The sequence below is a fragment of the Malurus melanocephalus genome, unplaced genomic scaffold (genome assembly GCF_030028575.1).
Source record: "Malurus melanocephalus ecotype Western Australia unplaced genomic scaffold, MMel_1.1 scaffold_105, whole genome shotgun sequence".
Taxonomy (NCBI): domain Eukaryota; kingdom Metazoa; phylum Chordata; class Aves; order Passeriformes; family Maluridae; genus Malurus; species Malurus melanocephalus.
In genome coordinates, this window is record NW_026623337.1 from 1,105,589 (window position 1) to 1,128,755 (window position 23,167).

The 23,167-nt window shown below is 35.1% G+C and overlaps 1 protein-coding gene across 3 annotated transcripts in view; it reads right to left on the bottom strand.

Moving 5' to 3' along the window:
- Positions 1–23,167, bottom strand: part of LRBA (LPS responsive beige-like anchor protein) — a 365,054-nt gene that overhangs the window by 97,204 nt on the left and 244,683 nt on the right. For all 3 annotated transcript variants that reach the window (XM_057369185.1, XM_057369184.1, XM_057369187.1), the window contains exons 41-46: positions 21,401–21,518; positions 20,327–20,429; positions 19,104–19,219; positions 16,761–16,873; positions 2,892–3,032; positions 1,606–1,725 (exon numbers count right to left, since the gene is read on the bottom strand). In XM_057369185.1, coding sequence (XP_057225168.1) covers positions 1,606–1,725; positions 2,892–3,032; positions 16,761–16,873; positions 19,104–19,219; positions 20,327–20,429; positions 21,401–21,518 — 711 coding nt within the window. The remainder of the gene's footprint in view (positions 1–1,605; positions 1,726–2,891; positions 3,033–16,760; positions 16,874–19,103; positions 19,220–20,326; positions 20,430–21,400; positions 21,519–23,167) is intronic.

Here is a 23,167-nt window from a genome sequence, read left to right on the forward strand (position 1 = left end):
ATTTCTTTCCTTTTTCTCTTACAGCAGTCTCTGCGCAAAAGGAGGACAGAAGTTCCTCCTCAATTTGTTCTGCTTTAGAAGATAAACAAGCCTAGCTACCCAATCTTTCTAACTTTCCATTATTATCACTTTTCCAGTGTGGATTCTCTCCAGCTAGCCCACAAATATGGATGTAATATTCCAGCTCAGATGTTATCAAAGCTGGGCAAAGCTGAAGATTTATGGTTTGGGTTTTTGGTTTTTTTGCACAATAGATTGATCCTTGTGTTATAACTGTATGAGAATCTGCATAAAAATTACAATTATCACTTWTCCCTTGTAAACTTCACCTAACACTTTTCTAAAATAATTTTTCCCTTCTGCAAGAAATGCCACCAATTTCAYTACATTTCCAGTACCTTCCAATCAYATGTCAATGGAAATTGAGGCCYAACCTGTTATTATCAAGAAGAATTCCACTCAGTACATATTTCAGTTTTAATAATGAACTGCTGGTARCTATTCTCCAAATACAGTGGATTCTTTTAGACAGAGTAATCCCAGCTCACTCATAAGGCAATGTAAAAAACTAAGATCATCATCTGCTTCTTCTCTGCTCATAAGGTCTGTTACCTTTCCTCATCAGAAACCAAGATTGGTTTGACATAATCTCTTCTTGATAAACATGTGTTTCATTTGCTTGTCTCCAAGCTATCCTCCTGGCACTTAAATAGAGTCTGATTATTTGCCTAAGTATTTTTCTGTGAATTGTGGTTAAGATCACCTCATAATTTCCCAGGTCCCTTCTCCTTCCTTTTTAAAAGCTAAATACTTGATTTGTAGACCAGAGACCTTTTCTCCTCCTTCATTTCTCAAAAAAAAAAAMAMCCCAAAAATGCACTTCGAAATTCTGTCTGCCAGTCTTGTAGGTTACAAGGAAATTAAGACCATAATGACCAGCTCCTTTGAAAAAAATCTGATGTGTTTTCTAAACTGTTCTTTCCCAATTTCATTTAGACACTTCATCTTTTTCTGAGTGGTAYTAACTCCACTGGTCACTGATTGCCATTGATTCTACTGGTGGGGACTCACAGATGGAAGAAAGGCATCCCTTTTTCCACACTGTTAGTTAACAATTTTTACATTCCACTAATTTGCAGCTCAACCTTTTCCTAAATTGTCTGCTCACCATGAATACAGTGAGTGAACAACTTTGTATCACTTAGGTCTGTTGCTAGTTGCATGACATCCTTGAGCTAGCCTCTGATTTTCTCCACACTACACTTTTCCATCCTTCTTTCCACTAGAAAAACTAAACCAGATATTAGTCCTTCTTCTTGCATTTGAGATCAACAAAGCTTTCCTACCACTGCCAGCATCCTTGTCTCCTTTGTTTTACTCCTCAATCCAAAATATTTTGTTGTCAGGGCTAAAAACATTTGCTATAGTTTCACAGAAGAATTCACTGAAATATTCTGACACAAGCAAACCACATGTCATCTCTCTTGCATCTTTTCCCAAATAGTGGGATGGCTCCCAGTGTTCTTCCTTCCATCCTACACTCACAGCTACAATAAAGGCAGATACAGCACAAAATAGGTGAACAGCATTCAGGAAATGTTTTACCTTGATGTCAGAAGTGTCACGCTGACTGTTGCGCCACGCTCTTGAAATCGATGAAAAAGTTCTGTCKGCATGGTCAAACTTCCCACCTTGTAGATTTAGGAAAAGTGTTGTGAAAGGTTCCTAAATGGATATAAAAAGATTAATTAAAACAACAATGCATCTCTTCAGAAATTTCAGGGTAAAAATGGGTATTTATTATTCTTTTGGGGTCTGGTTGTGAATGATGCTATTTTTGAGGCASACACATGATTAATAGCAAAGGGTTAATTCTATTATTTAAGAATTAGAAATACAAACTGATGCTTATTTGTTCAATAAACACTTTTTAATTTTACTCCATGCATACATACTCAGATAAAAAAATGCAAATAAAACCAAAAGAAAATATACAAAGACTGAAGTAGAAACTACAGTCAGTTGTGACAAAAAAATGCTGCCAACAATATGAAAAAGCTCAGATCTCTTAGATATTTATTAAACCAGCATGTAACAAAAATGACGTGTTTTCTTCTGTTCAAGGTGATTTGTTAATCTAAAAGGTAGCATTCAATATTGAGAGCTTTAGGACTGTTACTGTTTCATATATAATTTATGATTTAGAAAAATGTTTGCAAGATTTAAAAGCCTCCTCTTAGTTAAAGAACACTTAAGCACATATTAGTGGATAATTGCTTGAAATTAGCTAAGCACTATAAATTACTTCTAGGATTTATGTATGCTTGTACATTCTAACAAGCTTTAATTAATGATGTGCTGCTAATGCTTTCCCAAAGAAATTACTTCCTAGGAGATAAATCGCCCTTCAATTTTATTGAAAAATGCATTGTTTAGCCAATACATTATCAATATGTAGCAGCTGAAAGTGACTCCCATATAAATTGTAGCATGTTTTTAAAAATTAATTATTTACAACACAGAACTTCATCAGAAACCAACTCACATTCATTAGAAGGTGAAAATTAAATATATTAATTAAGCACCACAAATGCTTTGTACTTGGTCCAGTGAGAAAACATGCAAGGAAGGAAAGTCAACCATGTTTGAAGAAGTATGTACACTAAATAGGAATTTTTAAGGAGAGAAATCTTTACTGATCTGAAAAGGCTGTACMATAAAAATTAAAACTTTCTGCTTGAACTTTGGAGCACATTTCTCCTACACTACTGATTGCAATTACTAKAAAATTTCAGTACTCCTGTACCATTCAGTTTTAGTTTACTCACTCCTAGATATTTGTTGCTTTCATTATCATTTAMAGGAAAAGCATTTTGAAAATATATACTTACAATCCTTAACAACCACATGAGTGCAAAACTTGCTGTTGAATAATGGGTGCCGTAGTGAAACTTTGGGACCTGATCGTCTTCCCACGATTCATATCTCTCAGCAAAGAACGCTGCTCTCTTTGGGTTCAAAGCTCCAATGGGCTGCAAGATTGGTAAAAAAAAAAAACACATGAAGCAAATAAAATTAATGTGAACATTGTCACTTCATACTCACATACTCCTGCTCTTTTTAGCAACCAGAATTACTGGCATTCACAAAGAAGACTGGGTTTGGTGCTTTGAAAAAGCAGCTGTTGGTTTCTGTAAGCACCTGAGGAGATCTGTRTAGTTGGAACCAGAATTCCACATGCACTCACATGGATGGTTGGAAAAATCTCTTTTGCATTAACACAGGCTCCATTTACTGCTGATTCAAGTCACTGACTCCATCCAATTCACAGTGGAATATCTGGGACAAACTGTTGTTTAACTTGGGTGCCTGTGGATATGTGTGCATGTTGAATACACTATTAAGCAAATAGTAAGCAACACTGAGAAACCTTTTTGGATATTTTCTTTAGAAAAAAATCATGATTGATAGGGTGGTAGAATAATAAGAGTRGACTTGGAATTTTGGTATTACTTTTCTTGTTTCTATGCTATTTACCAGCTCAAGTTCTAATTAATTCATAAAACTATAACCTTTGAAATAGACAAATGAAAGATGAGAATTTCTACAGAAAAAYATTCCTATAAAAGGAACAACATATGCATGACTAAAAATGTCTATCACACTTTCACCAATGCTATTATTCTTTGTTCAGGGCTTACCTAGAATATAAACACTCAGGGATTTATTTTAAAGTARGAAACATTATATTTTGTTATCTATAGCTGTGCATTTCCTCAGCAGACTTTTATATAAATGATTTGAAAAAGACATCAGTATAGGTCACACAAATCACTGAGAAACYAAAGTGAATTTAGAAATTCCACATGTAAAATGCTGTAAGGTTYCTAAAATATCTTTGAATATAAATGCAAAATATACCTGCAATACAATTTTGTGTAAAGACTGAGTACACTGTTTGTATGTTATTAATGTAAATTATGTTCATCTGTACATACACTGGGTGCATTCAAATATAAGCAAAGAATAAACATGAAAAAGCATTTCCTTCTTTCTCTTCTTGAAGAATAAATATACTTAAGAACACACAACAAGGCAAGAAAAAACTTTAAAAGGAAAGTACTTGAACAAAAGCAACAGTAACCTAGGCTTTAAGTCAAGCAGAGTTCAAGTGAAAAACTACGTCTGCTACTGAGATTATGATTATTCAAATAACTGCTTCTTTGCCACTCACGTGAAATTTGGCATAAAAGCATAGAAGTATTTTCTCTTCCAGGACAGATTAGATCTTTGAATGACCTAAAATCTAATCTTACATTTTTTACTTAGAGCAGCTTTCACATCACAGTAGGATAAAGAAAACATCTTAGGTTAATTACTATTTTTGCAGTTCACTAATTTGAAATATAAGCCTTTAAAGGAAGTTGTTCCTGTATAAAAGGATTTTTATCTGATTTAGCAAATTTATTCCAGGGRAGTATGAAACTGACTCCAAGAAGTCTCTTTGTTACAAGAACCATTTTGGAATCTCCATCTGTACTGATTTTCCCTAAAGACTCAGATATGCTTGAGAGAGAAAAAAGAAGAAAGAAGGTCACTGKTAGACAAATTATATAAATTAAGAATAGGAAGAGTGTTGTGCTGTATGGTTCTGTAACATTTTATGTATTCTCTTTATCTGCCTCTATTATTACTCTCCAAATGAGTATAGCCCAAATCAATAGTTATAGAATTACATTCCTTGAATATAAAGCTAAACCCGATTAGAATTGATTTCATTCTCTTTTCAAAAAAATAAAAAAAAAGGTATCACGCAGAGATCTATATAGCCAGAATCCACAGTATTGATTTTAGCTGTTATTGTTACAGTTGGTTTCTGAAGCCTGCAACAGGACAACTATCAAGACATGTCACATTTATTTGCAAGCAAATAAAAAAAGTCCCCAAATGAAAAAAGCTTAGGGAAAAAAAAAAAAGAACCGTGGAGCTGTGCACTGACAATGATACACTATCAGCTTACTCAGAGAAGTTACAGTGGGAATACACACATTGAATTATACATTACACGAATGCACTGATTTATTGTGGTAATAACATCCACCTCATTAAAAGATTCTGCTTTGCTGCAGTTGGAGGGCTACATATTGTTTACTGCTATAAATTAATGGCAGTGCACAGAAGACTGTAGAGCCCTTCTAACAATAGATCTGTAATGACAGTGCTGTATATCACAGCTTCCCCAGCAGCTTCATAATAAAATGGAGACAATGTATTGGGCTAATACATTCTACCAGGCAGGCCCATATTTTTCTGACAACTGCTTCTAAGGATGAGGTGATTCTACCGTGTTACACTGCACTGTGCACAGTTAACTACAAAATAAAGCAAAAAAAATTAATTGAAATTTCCCAGCTATTTCATATTGCAAAATTAACAGGGAATCATGATTACATACTGTATTCCCTCCCCTGTGGGTAAATACCAAGGGAAAAAGAGTAACTCCAAACTAAGCTGTGCTAGATGTAGCTGTGAGACTACAAATTTACACTACTCAAGACAGTTTCCCTATAGCTACAGACCTCTGAGGAAGAATGAGCTGAAAAGCTTTCATATCCTGAAACTCCAGAACATATTTTATTTGCAGCACCTCTTTTCCCAGAGGAAAATTAGATATTAGTTCACCAATAAAAAATGTTTATTTAGATGGAGAGGGAAAGATGAAAAGCAGAGAGAGATGAATTCCAATGAGCAAAAACAATGATGAGATTACAGGAGTAAAAATGAAGGAAGAAATCACTTATGGCTGCTAAGTTTTCAAATCATATCAAAAGATGAATGATGTGTATGGTTTTCAAGTCAGTGTTCACTCAAAAAGAGGATCCAAATCAGGGCAAGAATTGGGGTAAGGTAATTTCTGTTTTCACTTTTCCAATAGAATGATCACTGGTTTTTTGGCCCAAAGTGATTGCTTTAACAACATGTGCTACAAGTATGGAAGTTACAAGCCATTCTTAAAAGTAAAAAAACCAAAAAAGCTCATTTGATATTAATTTTTCAAGCACTCTCATATATAGGAACATCTCAAAATAAATAACCTCACATTTTTACCAAGAACTGAATATAGTAAATCTCAGTCTTTGGTCCAAGCTTGCTTGCTTCCTTTGAAACATAACAAAGAAAAATGGTTTGCTGCAAAATAACTGAGAAAACACACTGACTCTTATCATGTACTGCTGTCAAATATGTCCAGACATTATGGTGTACAGTTTTATTTGTTAGTTCTTACTCTGTGCCAAATATTGAAACAGTGACCCATCTTGCTTCTATTTCCAGAAGAGGCCCTGTTGCACCCAGAAGAAAGCAGAATCTTCACTRCTCCTCTACTGAGGGCTGAATCTCTCCTGGATTCTGCCACTCATGTTCAAGAACACAAATGTTTTGGAAAATTGCTAATGATCTTAAATAARAAGGTTGAAGTCTTATAAAGGAAGWAATACARTATGACTATTCATAGTTCTACATTTAAGAAGAAAAAGATGTGCATTTTATTCCTGCCTAATGTGCTTTCATATTTTAAATAGTGTTACTTCAAATATTTCACAACTTTTCCAGTTTAAAAAAAAAAAAAAAGGAAAGAGAGGGGGAAAAAAAGGAAAAGTGGTTTTCCTTGTGATGTTTTACACTGTTTTCTTACCCACATGCAACCAGGTACTTGTATTCCTGTGAATACAATTCTCTGTACTTTTGAATCAAGTTTGGGAGCATCCTTGCCAAGTATGATGTTTGTTTCCCATACATCTTATTTTCAAGATGACTATCTGGTTTTCATTACTGATGTTTTTCATATTGGGCCTAAAGGACCAGGGGGTTTAGGTCATCTCATCTAGCCTTGAGCTTGTGTGACAAGAGGTTAAATGCCTTTGCATTACATGATTTTGAGCCCAACTATTTATACTCGATTACAGCACGAGCTGTATTTGGCCAACGTGCTTTCCAGAAAGGCATCTGAATCCTGAGTACGTGGACAATCTGCTACTTTTTTTTGGAAGCTTTTTCTACTGACAATTCTCATTTTTAATAATATATGTATTTCAGTGTGGTTATGAATTTACTGATGTGTTTTCAAAGAGATCTTACTACACGTGTCTCTGAGATATCACAGTCTCCACTTACCCAGTATGTTTTGAATATAAAGATACTTACAAACTAGGCTTTTTAATTAGGCTTATAAATTAGGCTTTTWAATAAAGGTAAGAGATAAAGCTCTTCAGGTCTCCCATTTTAAGGCATTTCTTCCACCATTATGATTTCTCTGCCCACTTATCAATGTCCTCTGACATTCAGATAACTGAATGTGTTCAGTGTTCCAGTGTCAGTCTTCTCATCRTCATAAACATGTCAAGTGCTGAAAACTCTGCTGCAGTCAAACCAGAACTGCATTTTCAGAGCATTACTTGTTTAGTTACTTTATGTATTAKCAACACATAATTAACTCCCAGAACTGGCCAATACTTGTATTATTGTCAGTAGGACCTCCTGATCCCTGAGTAAAACTTCTTTTTCCCAAATAGAGGTACAAAGACAAAATGCAAGGGCATTTTAACTAAACCCAAACTTTATTCACTTAGGTCAGCTGGGAAATATCTGGGAATAAACTCATATAGYTTAGATCATTACTCTTTCATCTGTCATTTTTGGGTTTGAGAACAGCCAAAAAATGCTGTTCCCCCTGCTCAAGTTRTTCTGACTCACTGCAAGGCCTCACCATTCTTCCTCTCAAACAACTGGCTATGGTTTTCTTACAAATCAGGTCCCATCTTCCTTAGAGGGCATGTTACCTTTAAGGGTATCTAACTCAAATTCATTAAAGAACCATATCCCAAAAAAAACAACAAAGACAATTATCTGCTGAACTGCTTGAACTGCCCTCATTGATCAACCAAAGTGTCCTTGAGCTGCAAGATTTAAAAATGGAAACAATTTATCAAGGAGAAAAGCAGTCCTTACCAATTCATTCACAAAAACCCACTGGTTTCACAGAAGATGCCCKCAAAATCTTACATCAGGTAAGCTAGGAGTAAGAACTATGAATTTGGATGTCAAAATTTATCTGAAGCCAAGGGGACAGAACTTGACAGAACCTTTGTATCCTCCCCCAGTCAGCATTTCAGTGATACAAAATAATTCTGAACTGCTACACTGTATTTTACTATTCACTGTAAATCATATTTTAGTCACTTAAAGACACAATCAGCTACTTGAATTTCATGTGATTTCTTAGTGAAATAAGGAATCCCATGGATGAACACTTTTTCTATACACACTGTTGAAACTCAGTAATTATGAATATTAGTGAGTGCCTATTTTGATATAAACATATCATATTCTGCTCTAATTTTTTTTTCAGTTCTCCAATTTCTATTCTCATGAAACTGAGAATTCAAGAAAGGGCTGGAGTATAAGCAGAAAATAGTCATGTGCATGCAAATTAAAAGTATTTGTACATATGGTTTATATTTCAGATGCTTTTAAGAGCACGCATATTCCTTTGAGACAGCAGGAACAGTCAGGAAAAACTGATCTAAAGATGGTCTAATAACTAGAATGTCTGAACATGTCAATATAAATAATACTTCATGGTGCAAAAGACAGAAGATTACCAAAGTTCACAGTTCAAAAATATGGGTCATGAGCTAATGTTAAGCATTAAAAATGAAAAAAACAACTCTATTATGCAATATTGGTGATGTTGTAGCAATATGACAGGATATGTAGCAATATGACAGGATATGCCTCAGGTCATCAAAAATCTTGGAGAAATTTTAATTTAAATGAAAAATCTTCATGCCTTCACATTACCCACAACAATATCAAATGCTATTACAATTACCTGTAGCAGATTGCAAAACAACGCACTGCAAACTAATTAAGCACACACTAATGTCTAATAAATTGTTCAGCACAACTCCATGTGTCCCACACTGTGAATCTGAGGTATCACTACACYTTAATACTGCTGGGAAGCCAAAGTGAAGACACTTGTTAGGTGTTGTGCATTTCCAAGAGGTCAGGGAGAAAGGAAGCTGGAYGTCCTTGGGAATACAGAGGGAAATCCAGCAGCTTGCAGGCAGTGAGGAGGGTGTGGCCTTACTTAGAAAATCACCCTGCCAGCCAAAAGCAGCCATTTGCACATACCTTCCATGACTTAACCTGTCAAGTGAAAGAACATTTTGCACTGTTATTCACCTACTTAGAGAACAAACAGAAAATCCTGTGGATTTTGAGAAATAGGATTAAGGGAGAAGCCACATGCACTTGAGTCATAGCCGGAGACAAAAACATTCTCTGCCTGCCTTCCTTTCACAGACCACATTTCTCTGCCAACACATCACACAAGCCACAGAAAAGAGCAGCCATTGCACCTAACACCAGATCCACAATCAGAACTAAAACCATAAAAAAAAACATAATCCTTTCTGTTTGTTCTAAGAGTACAGGACCTYAAGCCAAAAGCTGATACAAACTTAAATTTTCAGCAGATTTCTGCCAAAGCACACAAAATATACATTATTCTGTATCATGTGTAAGCACCACGCCCAAGAAAAGGAGCAGAAGTTTTGAAAGGTGTACTTGGGAATGTGTAAGGAGTTTTTTATTGTAATCTGTACAGCTTCATAAAACTWTTCCAATCAGATTACATCAATCCTGAATATAAATTGCCAGCTAAGAGCCTATCGATGCATCTTGTTTCATACATGCATTGCTTTGCTCCTAAGGTGAATTCATCCATCACCTTATTCTGTTTCATAAGGTCTCATGATTAGTCAGCCATCACCTTCAATACCATCAACAGATGAGCATTGTCAGGAAGTTTTATCAGTTCCTTTTTCACCTTCTTTTTCAGATTAGCATATATGCTGAACAGTATGAAGTACCAAAAACACTTATGGAATGTGAGTGGCCATCCCCCTCTGGAAACTAACCTTTGTGTTTCTGATTCTGAGGCAGCTTCAAGTGATTGACTGGATATGTTATGTCAATTATTTTAACTAATCTTGTTAAACTCTTTACCTCAAGCTTTTAGCATCATGACATCTTCTCTTAGTAATTTTTTTATTGATTTCCTTCATTTGATCCATATTTTCATCTGTTTATATTTGAGTTTCAGAAACATTGACTGATATGTGCATCAAAGTTAAGTCCACAGCCTGAGAATCACCTTAAACTCCTCCTTGAACAAAGATTTTATTATTATTTTACCATTATCTCATTTTCTGACCACTGTTTTTAAGCCTGGATTGTTGTTTGACCCCAAGAGGCCTGCTGCTCCTAGGAGTTTGGCCAACTCATTTTTAGACTGCTCCAGTTAGGTGAGATAAATCCCATATTCATTTCCCATACGAGTGCAATTTTCAATTTAGCCACCATGGTGCTTGTTCAGAAATCTGAGTCATAGAGATGTGTGCTGTAGCAGTCCACAATCTGTTCAGTTCAAATGTAAGAATACAAAAAGGAGGAGAGACTGGATCAAGACAGTAACATTCACTTTACATTAGGAAGGTAGAAAACACACATTTAAAATGTCTATGGCCCAAGACATGTGTGTGAAATTACTTTATTTTGGTTGCTAATACATTTTATGACCAGAACCGTGCCTCRTGGTTTCTTGTGATCAGTTACCTCCCTCAGTTCATTCTCCATTAGAAGATGACATAAGCTCAAGGCACCAAAAAGTGAAACAAGAGCAGGATGGACAATAACAGCAGATACAAACTTAGAATATAATTTTAAACATYCATAATTAATTTTGAGCTATGTCTTTTTGTATCTTTGAGAATTTCTCTATTCCAAAGAAAACTCAACCTTGATGAAGACGAAGATTAAGATTATTAGGCTCATTACCAAAATGTGTCTTTTTGATCCTGTAAACTTGGCTTTTGCCCTAATACCTAAATCAATTAAAAAAAAAAGTTTGAAGTTAGCTGAGTGATCCTAGAAACTAATATACGCATCTGAAGTACAAACAGTATGCTTCTTGTGACTTCAGAAAATAAGGAAGAGATTGGGGAAGAGAACGTAATAGTAGCAACGAGATGCATCTTACCATCCAATTGTAATGTTTTCTAGAGGAGGTGGTGTGACACAGAGAATAACCAAATAAAGACAAGGAAAAAAACCCAGAGATGATGCTATAAAAGGACTGTTATGACAATGTCATAGAACAACATAAATTACCAGAAGATTTAAAAAAAAAATCTACCTACACTAAGAGTAGGATTTCAGAAAATATGGTTTGTTAAATCATCTCAGAGATACATTTGGGTCAAGGTCTCCACAGGAGTTATGGAGAAAAAGACACTATGGAAATCACAAGTTTGTTARAAAATACATGCAAATCACATGTTTATTACAAAAAAGGTCCTGAGACAGATGCTGCATGAAGCTCAAATCAACATACCAACTCAAAAACCTCCGTCCTCAAAGTGAAACTGATACTAAAGATATTGATACTAAAATCCAAACAGTTGAGTGTCTCTAAGAACCATGTCTAAGCCGGCCTTGACAATCCAATAATACTGAATTTAAACAAATCGGGTTTGCTGGTAGCTGTGTTCCCGCTTTCCCCTCCGCGAAATAGTGTCGGAGTGCCCCTGTCCGTGGTGCTGAACCCCAGGCACTGCGGTTGGCAGGGATGAGGCTCCGCTCTGGGAGCGCCCCTGACCGTGGTGCTGCAAACATGGGCTGGCCACATCAGCCACAGACCCATGGGGCCCTTTGCAGCTTTGTCTCCCAATTTTGGCAAACGTGCCTCCGGAAATGATACAACACATCGACCCAGYTGTCAGAAAGGACAATCGACCCCTTTTATTGCTCATACATGACGGAATCTGTCTGAGTGTCACTGGCATTCAAGAGTCCCACAAAATCACTTTTCCCGTTTAGCACTGGGGGAAAATAAATCATGTTATTAAGTCAAATCTTCCATGGGAATGCAACAGAGAATCCAAAACTTTGATCTGTACTGTTTTTCATTACAAAACAGCTTACCTGATCTAAACATAGAAAGCTCTTAACAGTCACAAAGTTCTAGCACAGTCATGGGATGTCTACAAGGGAACTTRATCAACTTGCACAGATTTCTTCAAAGAGGGTCCTTACAACTCCCTTCCCCCTTTCCCTTTTCAGCTCTCAGTGTATTGAAAGAAACCAGTCCAGGAAAAAAGTGTCTTCATTCATCCAGCTAGATTTTGCTCTTTTACGGTTTCCTAAATGGAACCAACACAAGAAAGGTTTTGCTCAGAGTAYTTGTTGTTTGAATTCTTCTCTTCTGCTAAAAGTTTCTCCCAATGTGGTTGTGTCAAATGCTTAGGTCTGTCAACCTAAATTTTAGAGAGGATGGAGTGCTCCTCTCCTCCAAGAAGCGCCTTGTGTTTCAGAAAGAAAGAATGAAAACTTGTTATCTGAAAATTGAGAGGATCYGATAAATATACTTTAATAACAAAATCCATACTGGACTAACAAATGAATAATGGAAAATGTGTCTCCTTTTTAGCTATCACTGATATCCCAGATACCAATAGTGCTGGCCTCAATACCTCTAACACTGTTTCTTGAGATACTCAGAATTCTAGAAAATGTAATGGACCTTTTCATAAGTACCACGGATTATGATACAAAGTTTGTAACATTTTACTTCCTGTACTAACYTTTTTTAAGCAGGGATTCACGTGAACTTCCCAAAAGGAACAATATTTGTACCTTCCTGTCRAGACAATCCTGTCTGGCTTTGGAATACTTTTAAACTAAGAGGTATCTTTTGTCACAGGTACAGAAAACAAATTTCCTGAAATACCAGCAACAAGGCAGCCAGGACACGTGCTCAGCCTCCTTTAATGCCCAATTTTTGAACATGCTTTGTGCTTAGAAGGACACTGAGTCCTGGTGAGTTTATAAGTTTTAATTGCACTCCTTTAGTGTCAGAGCACGAACTGAATAAAATGCAATTTACATTCCTACATGAAAGCTCTGGTTTGCAGAATATCTCTACAGGTTTTAATACTTCTCCAGACAAAAAAGATTCCTTTTAAAATTTTGCTGAACTCTAATAGGTYCACAACAAACCATTTGTTAGTTTCTATCTCTTTGCCAAGAGGTAATAAGAGATAACTATGGAAATTTCATGCCCATACCACTCTGTTCCTTACAAGGGRAAATACACAGCAGAAGTTATATATGCAGTCAATTTGTGTCCTGAAAGGGGCACCTTGCAACAGCATTCAGAATGACAGGCTGAAGAACACACAACAGCAAAGCTGRCATCAGAACAACAAAACTACTCTAGTTTTTCATTGTAAAAAGGAATCTATTCTCTTCTGTCAAACAGTATTTTATATTAGTGGCTCCCACATACCAATTAAACACCTCACTTCACTGAAKGTGAGAGCTATTTGTTGCTTTTGTACACTTGACTGGAAAAGAAGTCATTACATGCATAACAGCCCCTATAAAACTGATGATGATTTAGCAAATATTGCATGGAATAGATAAAAATAAGAATAAAAATATTATTATGTACACATGTAGCTATAGTGCAGACAAAAGAAGATTTAGGAGTAGCATAAATTTCTTCTTCCAGTAGTGTCAGTTTATGATCTTACAGAAATGTTATGCCTTACAAAAGGAAAATCATCAACAGCTCCTTGCATACAGTAACAAACTTTTGAGAGTACAAAATCATGATTCCATGTCTCAGTACTTTCCATGTGTTTTTACTTCTATTTACTTTCCTTATCCAAGTTAAAAATTCCATTATTGCTTCCACTGAATAAGGACAAGGAAAAGAATGTGCTTATGAATAACATAAGTGATGCAGAAAAAGGCACATGTTCCGGTGGGAAACTGTGTCTGTTGTATAAATAAAATATACACAGCTATAAATATAAAATAATACTCATTCTGAACCATAGTYACCTCTTAAGGAATAAACACTTGAGCCAAAGCAGGGTAACAGGCTGGCAGTGCACTCCTGGCATTTGTCAGGAGCATTTGTCAGGCTGACAGTAATATTAACCACAATCCATTYCAGTTGCTTTGGTTTATCATTGTGTGACTGATGTTCAAAACAGTGCCATAAGAAGCTGCTTAAATAAAGTGTTGGTTTAACCTACACACTGCAGTTCTTTAAATCTGCACTAACTGTTGACTTCCAGATGACACATTAAAAAAAATGTTACATAGATTTGACACTTTGTAATACTGACATTAACTTGCAATTTTTAAATAGTTTTTTTAAAGTAAATTCTTCATTGTCTTAGGCACCAAAAAAAATAAAAATATTGACCTGACTTCCCTTCTGCCAGATCAGAATCAAAGTTTTCTTTTCACAGTGAAAGCACTAAATTATGATGAGTTTCTGGGTGTGGATAAGGAAAGGAAATAAATTACTGTTAAAACCATTTCACTTAACGGTATTTAAGTGAAATATCTTTAAATATTTTAAAAGCCTTTAGCAGTGCAGAAGGATAGATATGCTACAATACATAATTAGCACATATTTGGAAGYATTATCCCCTAGGTAACAATGCTACAATTAAAATATCACAATATACATGACATCCACAGATTTTCATAGTTGAATATTAACAAGGTCTTCCAGATACTTGTCACAAATTCATCATCTGACACAAAGGTTAACATTTATGCAGTTGATATGCAATAATCATTTGCTGTTTCAAGTTCCCAGTTTTCAAACAAATGCTTGAGAAGGCTGAATACAGAGATGCAACCTAAGTAATGTCCTCTCTCAGCAACAGCAATGAAAAGATTCCCTCAGAAATGAAAGCACACTTAGTAATCCTCCTCAAAGGCTACTTTCATGAACACAGAAATCCATATGAGCCACCAATGCCAATAAAAAAAAACACACAGAAATAGAGCAGGTTTGCTATCCAATCTCTCAAATAGAGATAAGTGCACTACCTAACTTAAAATGAGGAAAATATGTTCTATTTCAGGAAGGAAGGAAGACCACAGTGCTGACTGAACTGATTCTTTACAAATTAAATTACAATTAAAAGAAGACCCCTCCGAAGTGCAGCACCTGGAGAATCCTTTTCCTCGTCTTGAATAATTTCAGCAATGACATGATCTAAGCAAAAGTGTCATTTAACAAAAATGAATGGAAAATGAGGTTGCAAAAATCATGTCCTGACCCAGGAATTTCTAAATTATTAGTACATTTAATTTACGTACTAACTTGAGCTATAGAGGGCTGATGTTACTTGAAAGCTTTTTATTTTCATTAAGTGCAATTCACAGAAGTATTCTAGGTTAGTGATAGATATTTTGTTGTAAACTACCTTCAGATACTTTTTGGACCGGGGATTATTAAAAAGCATTTATTAAATTCCACAAGCAAAAATTATTTTAAAATAAATAAATGTTTGCCTCTTAAAGATTTGTTAAAATATAAAATATGCGCAGGTTTACACATGAATATGAATCTGTGTCCGATATTCTAAGAAAGCTTAATGAATTATTCAAATTAAATAACATAATTAGGAAATACTAAAAGAACAGTACCTCAGAMTCTTTGCTTTGGACTTAAAAACATTATCCCTTTGTGTACATATACATATACATATACAAAAGGCATAGTATGGTCTTCAGATATATAAACGTTTAAATATATATATAGATATATAYATGTGTATATATTTTAATTTGCTGACTCCACAGTACTTTTAAAGGTTAAAATATTAAATCAGTAATAAAACAATTTGCTGAGGATTTTCACAGACCTGTGTTTAGTTTAATCAATTGCAAATTGAAAGTAAAAACTTTTAAAGCTGCCATACTTCTTTAGGAACTTTTTTTGCCAGCAAATTACCAATTTGCATGGAAGAGTTTTGTCAAAAGAAAGCTATGATCAATTCTAGGATAGAACAGGATCAAGCTATTTCTTGCCTTTTCTACTAATTTGGTCCTATATTGCTCTGTGTGCCAATTATAAAATCTAGCTTTTAGAAAAAAATCCTGCTTGCTGATCAGTGTACTCAGTCTTTCTGGAAAAAAAATGAGAGGTGCTTCTACTTTGTAAGATTAAATAATCCTTTCTTGGAAAGAATTGAAAGAAAATAATAACATTCCATAAACAGGCTGTATATTTAATCTGCAAATGGTGAGGGGACTGTTCCTCTGTCAAATTCCTGTCAGAAAGGAATTGTTTGGAAAAGTTGTTAAAACCTGCCAATGCCTGTCTGACAAAGGACAGTTGCATTACACCAGGAYACCTGAAGGGGTACACAGAGGAAGTGATAAAATGAAGTTTCTGCTCATTGGAATACAGRCAGTGATTTAAAAGTGCCTAAAGTATAATGGTATCACAGGGTTTGCTACTGAAAAAAGTACAATTCTCATCAAAAAAAAAAAACCCACAAACCAGAAAATTACTAATTTTCAATCTTTAACAGCCTCAGCATGTCTAACTTCATTAAAATTTGAAATGAAATGTAATGTCTATGTTACAACTAGGAGCATCTTCAATAAAAATTATTAAGTTGATACAATCTGAAGCAATAAGAATACATTAATAATTCATTTTTACACAATCTGATCCCTAGCATCAGTACACAAATGTAGAAATGAAACACTGTTAACGGTTATGCATTTAACATTMATGCATTAAACACAGCAGAAAACATTTACAGGACTGCAAGCTACTATGATAAAAATATAAAGGTATATTTGATGAAAAATACCTTTGACAAATCCCTGAAGTTGCTAGGAAGTGTAAGGTCCAACTCCTCTGACTCATAGTTGGTGATAACCCAGGGAAAGACAGGGTACTGATTTAAATCATTGTAAGTTCGACCTGACAAACGAAAAAACCCCACTATGAATAAAGAGTTATATTTAACTAAAACAGCAATCTTTAAAGACACAACAATATAACTTTATGAGCTGCWCAAAAGAACTGCAGTTCATTTCAGATCTTTTGTCATTCCAATATTCTACTTTGCTTTATTGAAAGGATAATGGAAAAGYTGACAATCACTAGTATTTAATCTAAAACATTTCAGCCCATTTCACTTTAATTGTAAACGCTTTTGCATACAGTAAGATTGACAGTTAAATTCACTCGTTTTCCAAGCATTTCTCCTTTCTTTGYTTATGTCATCTTGTCTTCCATTTCYTTAAGGTGAAACGCTTAAAAAATGCAGGATCAATGATTTTTTGTTGACAGTAAAAATTAAAGCATTATTTTTACATACTGGATTAAATACAATCTGTTAAAGACAGTGAAGCAGCTCAGGAATTTAGACTGAGAAATTTTTCAATTAATAACTGTTTCATCTAAAGCATTCACTTTGAGAGGAATTCATCCTTGCCCAYTGTCCACCTATGGATATGCCAAAATTTACCAGGACAGAAAATTTTTTCTGGATACAGGTTCCTGTGTACACCTTCATGCATCTAAAGGCAAATAATATCCTTCCTCCAGTGAAAACAAAATATTCAATTAGAATAAACATATACCACACACATATATACACACCCCAATGTCTGGTTTCTAAGTTTAAAATGCATAGTTTTTACGTGGATCCTGTCTCTTTTCCATATATTGTTGCAGAGGCTCATTCATTCATGTCATCCTCTATCAGCATATTCTTGATATTTTGTTCAGCCTGGTCCTAAAAGCCTCCAAGGATAACTGTTAACTTCTTCCCCAGGAATATTATTTTACAATTCAATCTATAAGGTTGCCAGAAAATGTTTTCTAAACCTCCACCTAAGTTTTTCTTCTTCCTGTTTCCTTACATCACTCCGTATTTTTCCATCTTGGTGTGCAGAATTTTTAATGGTAAAGTCAGTGTTTCCCTCATCTGTTTGCTATGTTGCACATAACCTCTGATTCAGGATTAAGGCTACTTACATGACACTGTGATAACCAACTTTCTTTTAACTCCCTATCATGGGCAACCCAACTTTCCCTCTTTCCATAATGTTATTTTTCTGCTTCTCTTAAAGTCAAACACCAAGCAGATAAGAATTCAATTTATTATTTCAATAATATATTGAAGATGAAAGGGGTCATTCATTAGAGACACAGAAAACAGTGTCATGATTTGCCTCATTCAGCTTTAGCAGTAATGAGACAAGCAGATCGACCCCACTTTTAAAAAATCTGCCAGCATCCTGGCACCTCTGACTTGATGACTGATTACAGAAACCACCAAAACTGACCATTTGTATAAAATGCAATTAGTGCAAGCACAGGCATTTGCTGTATCAATCGTGYTAGCAAGAGCCAAGCCTGAAAGGGAATTAACAGACCTTCCACACTGTCAATACTACAGAAAAGAGCTGAAAATTGAGAAATTTTCTGAGTTGCTCAGAGGACAAAGTAAGTTGGAAAATAAAAGGCATGTCATGAGACCAAACAATCAGCCTCCATTTAGTAAACTGAAGCCCAGCTGGTTAGAAGCTGATGGGGTAAGATGGATTAAATGAAATGGCAGTCAGCATTTACAGTGTGAGTGGTTAGGACAAAAATACATGGATAAAAATTAGGGTTTGGGTTTGCAAACCCAAGGAGAGCAGCACTGGCAATCCAGGCACCACACTCAAATTTTTTAAGACCAACCATACATCTTGCAACCCATTAGCTCCAGGAATATCCTGCTCCCTAGCTGAGATTTTCCAGCCCTCCAGAGAACTTGTTCCATCTATGATATTTAGGAAGGGTAGTACTTAYGGATATTAAAACTTAGMATACTAAAGATAAAGAAGTTYCTATTTCTAAGACTWTCCYAAATAACAGTCTATGTAGATGGTGWCCCCCCACAAYGGTCATGAYACTCTRATTTTAAATGCAGTTCAGTACAGCATTATGAATGCTTCTCTAGTCTTACATAAATGTAGTTAGGAATAAATTTAGGAGGACTTTTATGAAGTTCTTTAGAAGAAGATCATACATAGAATAAAACTACTCACTGAAAAGAGAAAAAATTAATGGAAACGCATGGCTGTTGAGACTGTGCCATGATTAACTCTTTTTCTGTGTAATCTCAGTAATTTGGATGCATATTAATTAGCAATACCTGCAATAGTATTTAGAAACATCAGATATTCAAAGTTGGAAATTTCTCGGTGTTGCCATCGCTGGGTCATGTTGGAAGCTTTGAAGATCTGTCGTGGACTAGCCAAAGAAATGCGTCTGAAAGCACAAAAAATGGAAAAAAAACAATGAGAAAACCTGCTGGGTCTTCCTTTTTTACATATCTGAATTTTAGTGGCAGTAGTATGAATTCGTTCTACTAAATCTGTGCTAGATTTCTCTGGAGATCAAACTGCCACTTGGATACTTGAAGTTCATTTTTAAAATTCTATAATCTAATAAGAATAAAAGAATTAAAGCATCTGAYAGCTGGATATGTCAAGATTTGAAAAATTTCCAACAGAAACCTTTACAGCTGTGCAAATTCAGCTGTTCCATGATGGCTTGATGTATTACAGAAATATGTTTCTGAAGATTTAGAGAGATGGAATATCATTAAATAAGAAAATTACAATACTKTTAGAATTTCACATAAGAATAAAGTCATCTTTTAGGAAAGGTTTTTTAAATCCCTCAAGAACAAAGGAAAACAATGATAAGATGATAGAATTTCATTATGAAGTCCATCCTCTTGAGATTTAAATTCTGGGCAGTGTAGGGGATTTAGTCATAAATAACTCAAACTTTCACAATTTGATGCCAGATTTCCTAATGTTTGTGAAAGAAGACTGTAGAGTCATTCATTCCTTGGAGTGATAAATCAAACAGAGAACAATTTATCATAAAATTCCCAAGACTGTTTTGTTCATAGCAAAAACATCTGTAAATACCAAACCACATCATGTAGGAAGAAAAAATAAATCCATATATAGCTTTAGCTAACAAATCTTTACAGGTATTGGTAAACAATTCAAGGAAACTGTAACTGATTTAATTTTAATAACCTCCATTATGTTGCAAAAAATTCATTAGTACAAATGGATGTGAAATTTTGAGCAAAAGTGTTTTTAACATACATTTAAATTGTTTTACACGTAGTTTGTTTCTGTCAAATAGAAATCCTGATGTTCCTACAGAGGGGCTATAATTATAATCCAAGAGATTTTTTTTCTGGACTAGATAAAAAAACTACAAAACACAATGAAAAACATCCCAAACTATTTTAATCCCATTTCTGTGTACAGAAATCTATTAAAAACAAAAATTTAAACAACAATCAAGAACTCTTAGAATTGACAGATAAAATAAACTCAAATTGTAAAATACCTGGTCTGAGGTAGTCCAAAGATGGTACCAATACCAACCCGAGGTAGACAGTTAACCACTTTCTTTACTGTTGCCTGGTCAGGGAAGTTGAACATGACACCCACTGTGAACACAGGAGTTGAAATATAGCATGATTTTACACATTTTAGGCTTCTCTGACTAATAAAATGTAACCCTAAGCTCAGGTGTTCACCAGGTAAAAGATGAGGCAAGTTTCCTTCAGGTTACTGTAGATATATTCTTTTCATGTCCAGAAGTCCTTTTATTTATCCCTGAATTTCAACAGAATTTCAGCAGAAGCTGTCACTGTTACAAATCTTACAAGGTCTATATTTGTTTCCCTTTATGAATAGAAATTAAAACTATATGCAAAGATTGTTTGTCTAGAACAAATTTAAGAAATGTATGTCTTAACTGGTTYACACATTTTCTAATTTACTTTCCAGATATTTTTCCAGACATAGTCTTCAAAATATTGTCTTCCTACTTTGTCTGAAACACGTAAATGACACTTAAGAAACAGCAACCTAAAAATCTAAATATCAGTCTAATTACAGTATCATCAGTGGCCATTTATGACTTCAGAGAGAACAAATGTTTATGCATGTAATTAATATTCTGCTGGACAATATCATTACCAAAAAACAGTGGTCTGCRTTYTAAAWAWAGMRTGAAGGYACAGCAGTCACTGGTCTAATCCAGYAGTGAAATTCTKTCATTCCGTTGTTCTTGGTGAGCACAAATAACAACTATCAACCCTCCAAAGYAACACAAAAAATCCTTCATGCATAACAGATCAGAGGTAGGAATGCCTTAAGCAGAAGTCCTCAGAGAGTGCCAAATAAACACGTGGATATAAATGAAAGTGAGACATTGATAATGCGCAGTTCTCAAGTTTGATCATAACTTCTCATTAAAAAAAAAATTGAAAGGAGAAACCAAACTACTGAGACACTTAATCCAAGCCCTTCTTCTACCTACACAATTCCATGCCAAAASAGAAGTGACTAAATATCCAAGCAAAATGCACAAGTCCCCATACCCATGCTTGTCATTTCTTTAAGTTCACCGTACCTCTATTTGCCATGAATATCTCCAGTGCTGTATTTTGCAAAAGGTAACGTCTGGAAAAGATAGATCGAATCTCTGAGAAGAGCCATTTGCCATGGAGTCCTTCTGTATATGCCAGAATCTAGCAAAAAAGGACAGAGAGGATATTTAAATTTGTTGGCTGTATAGGCAATACCTTGCAAAAGAGAAACTCTTTGRCCCACAAACATGGGTTCTTCCAATTACATGCAAAACCTGCAGCAAAATTAAAATATGCTCAAACCGTGCTATGAACTTCTAATGCATTTTTTGYATGCCTGAATTCAACTACTCATGTCAGATTTTTTAAAAATTTGTTTGCCTTTTTTCTTCTAAAAACAACTGTCTATTTTCCATAACAGTGGAAATGCATTTCTAGTAGCATTAGATGTATCTGTGCTCCCTTCAGCATTGCAATAACAGGCCTGTAACAAATAAGCAAGAAAAAAATGTCTTTAAAGAAAAAAAATGTTCTTTAGGTTTATCGTTAAGGCAGCATTCATTAATTCTGGGACTAGAAAGGTTGGCTGTATAAGAGGTTAAGTATCATTTTGTCAGCTAAGGTTAAACACAAACCTGCAAATGAACTCAGCATAATCTCTCTATGGAGTAAGCGGTTGTCAAAGTAACTTGTTACAATTCCTGTCATCCCATCTGACAGACACAGATGCTTAGTCTGCCTTCACAATTCAAACTAATCCCATTTTCAGTCCTCAGCCACTTTGTTTCTTTGTTGCTTCACTTTTTAATTTTCGTTTCAAAGCTCAATTATGTAAGTGTTAAGGGACAGAGAGACTGAACACTTCTCTACCTCAGAAAACAAACCATAGGAGAAGGAAAATCTGRTATTTGTCAATTTTAGCAAACACAAAAGCACTTAACAGAAACCCATCACAGAAAAGGAGACCCAGATGCAATCCTTGTTAACATCACTCTTACCACAATTTAATTTGAGCAATATATTGTGCATAAAAAAGAAAAAGTGGAATTCAAGCCCTTAACATAACAAAGATTGTTAATGAAACCAGTAATTTGTTTACAGGTTTTTAACAAAGGAGGATTTTGCCTCACATGTAGCACATATTCACTAATAAAACCTGCAGTTTTGTAGCAGAGAGCAGATGCACCATTATAAAAGCACAACACAATACAGCATAAAATATTGTACCAGCTTTCTGAATAAAAAGCAAACAAGACTGGCAAACCAAAAAGCTGATAGCACACATCAGCACATACAAAGCAAATCATCTCCCACACCTTCTTTCTTTTTACTTCATCCCTCMTCTTCACCTCAAAACAATGCCACAGTCAACTTCTCTCCCAGCACACACACACATATAGAAAGAGAAGGAAAAAATTGCATCATTATTTCGGTACAAAAATCTGGAAATGTGATGAAAGGACCAGAGATTGTCAATGGTTGCTAAACATTCCTGGAACTGGGGAACTAACACRCTTGGGCCATGCTGACACTTCCCACAGCACATCCATAACCCATCCACACTAATTGGCAGGTTTGTATAATTCTGTGGTGCTATTCAGAACCACTGCACTTGGCTTTTGTCACATGCACATAAATATCCTTTGAGAACCCAACATCAAAAGAGGTAACAAAGGAGACAAAGTTGCAGCACACATGTACAAAAATCTCTTAGTATTTTTCACCAGTATTCATCCATTTTACGATCTTGAAATTGGAACTTATAATTTCAGGGATTGATTTTTTTTGCGACAGACAGTGGTAACCTCCAC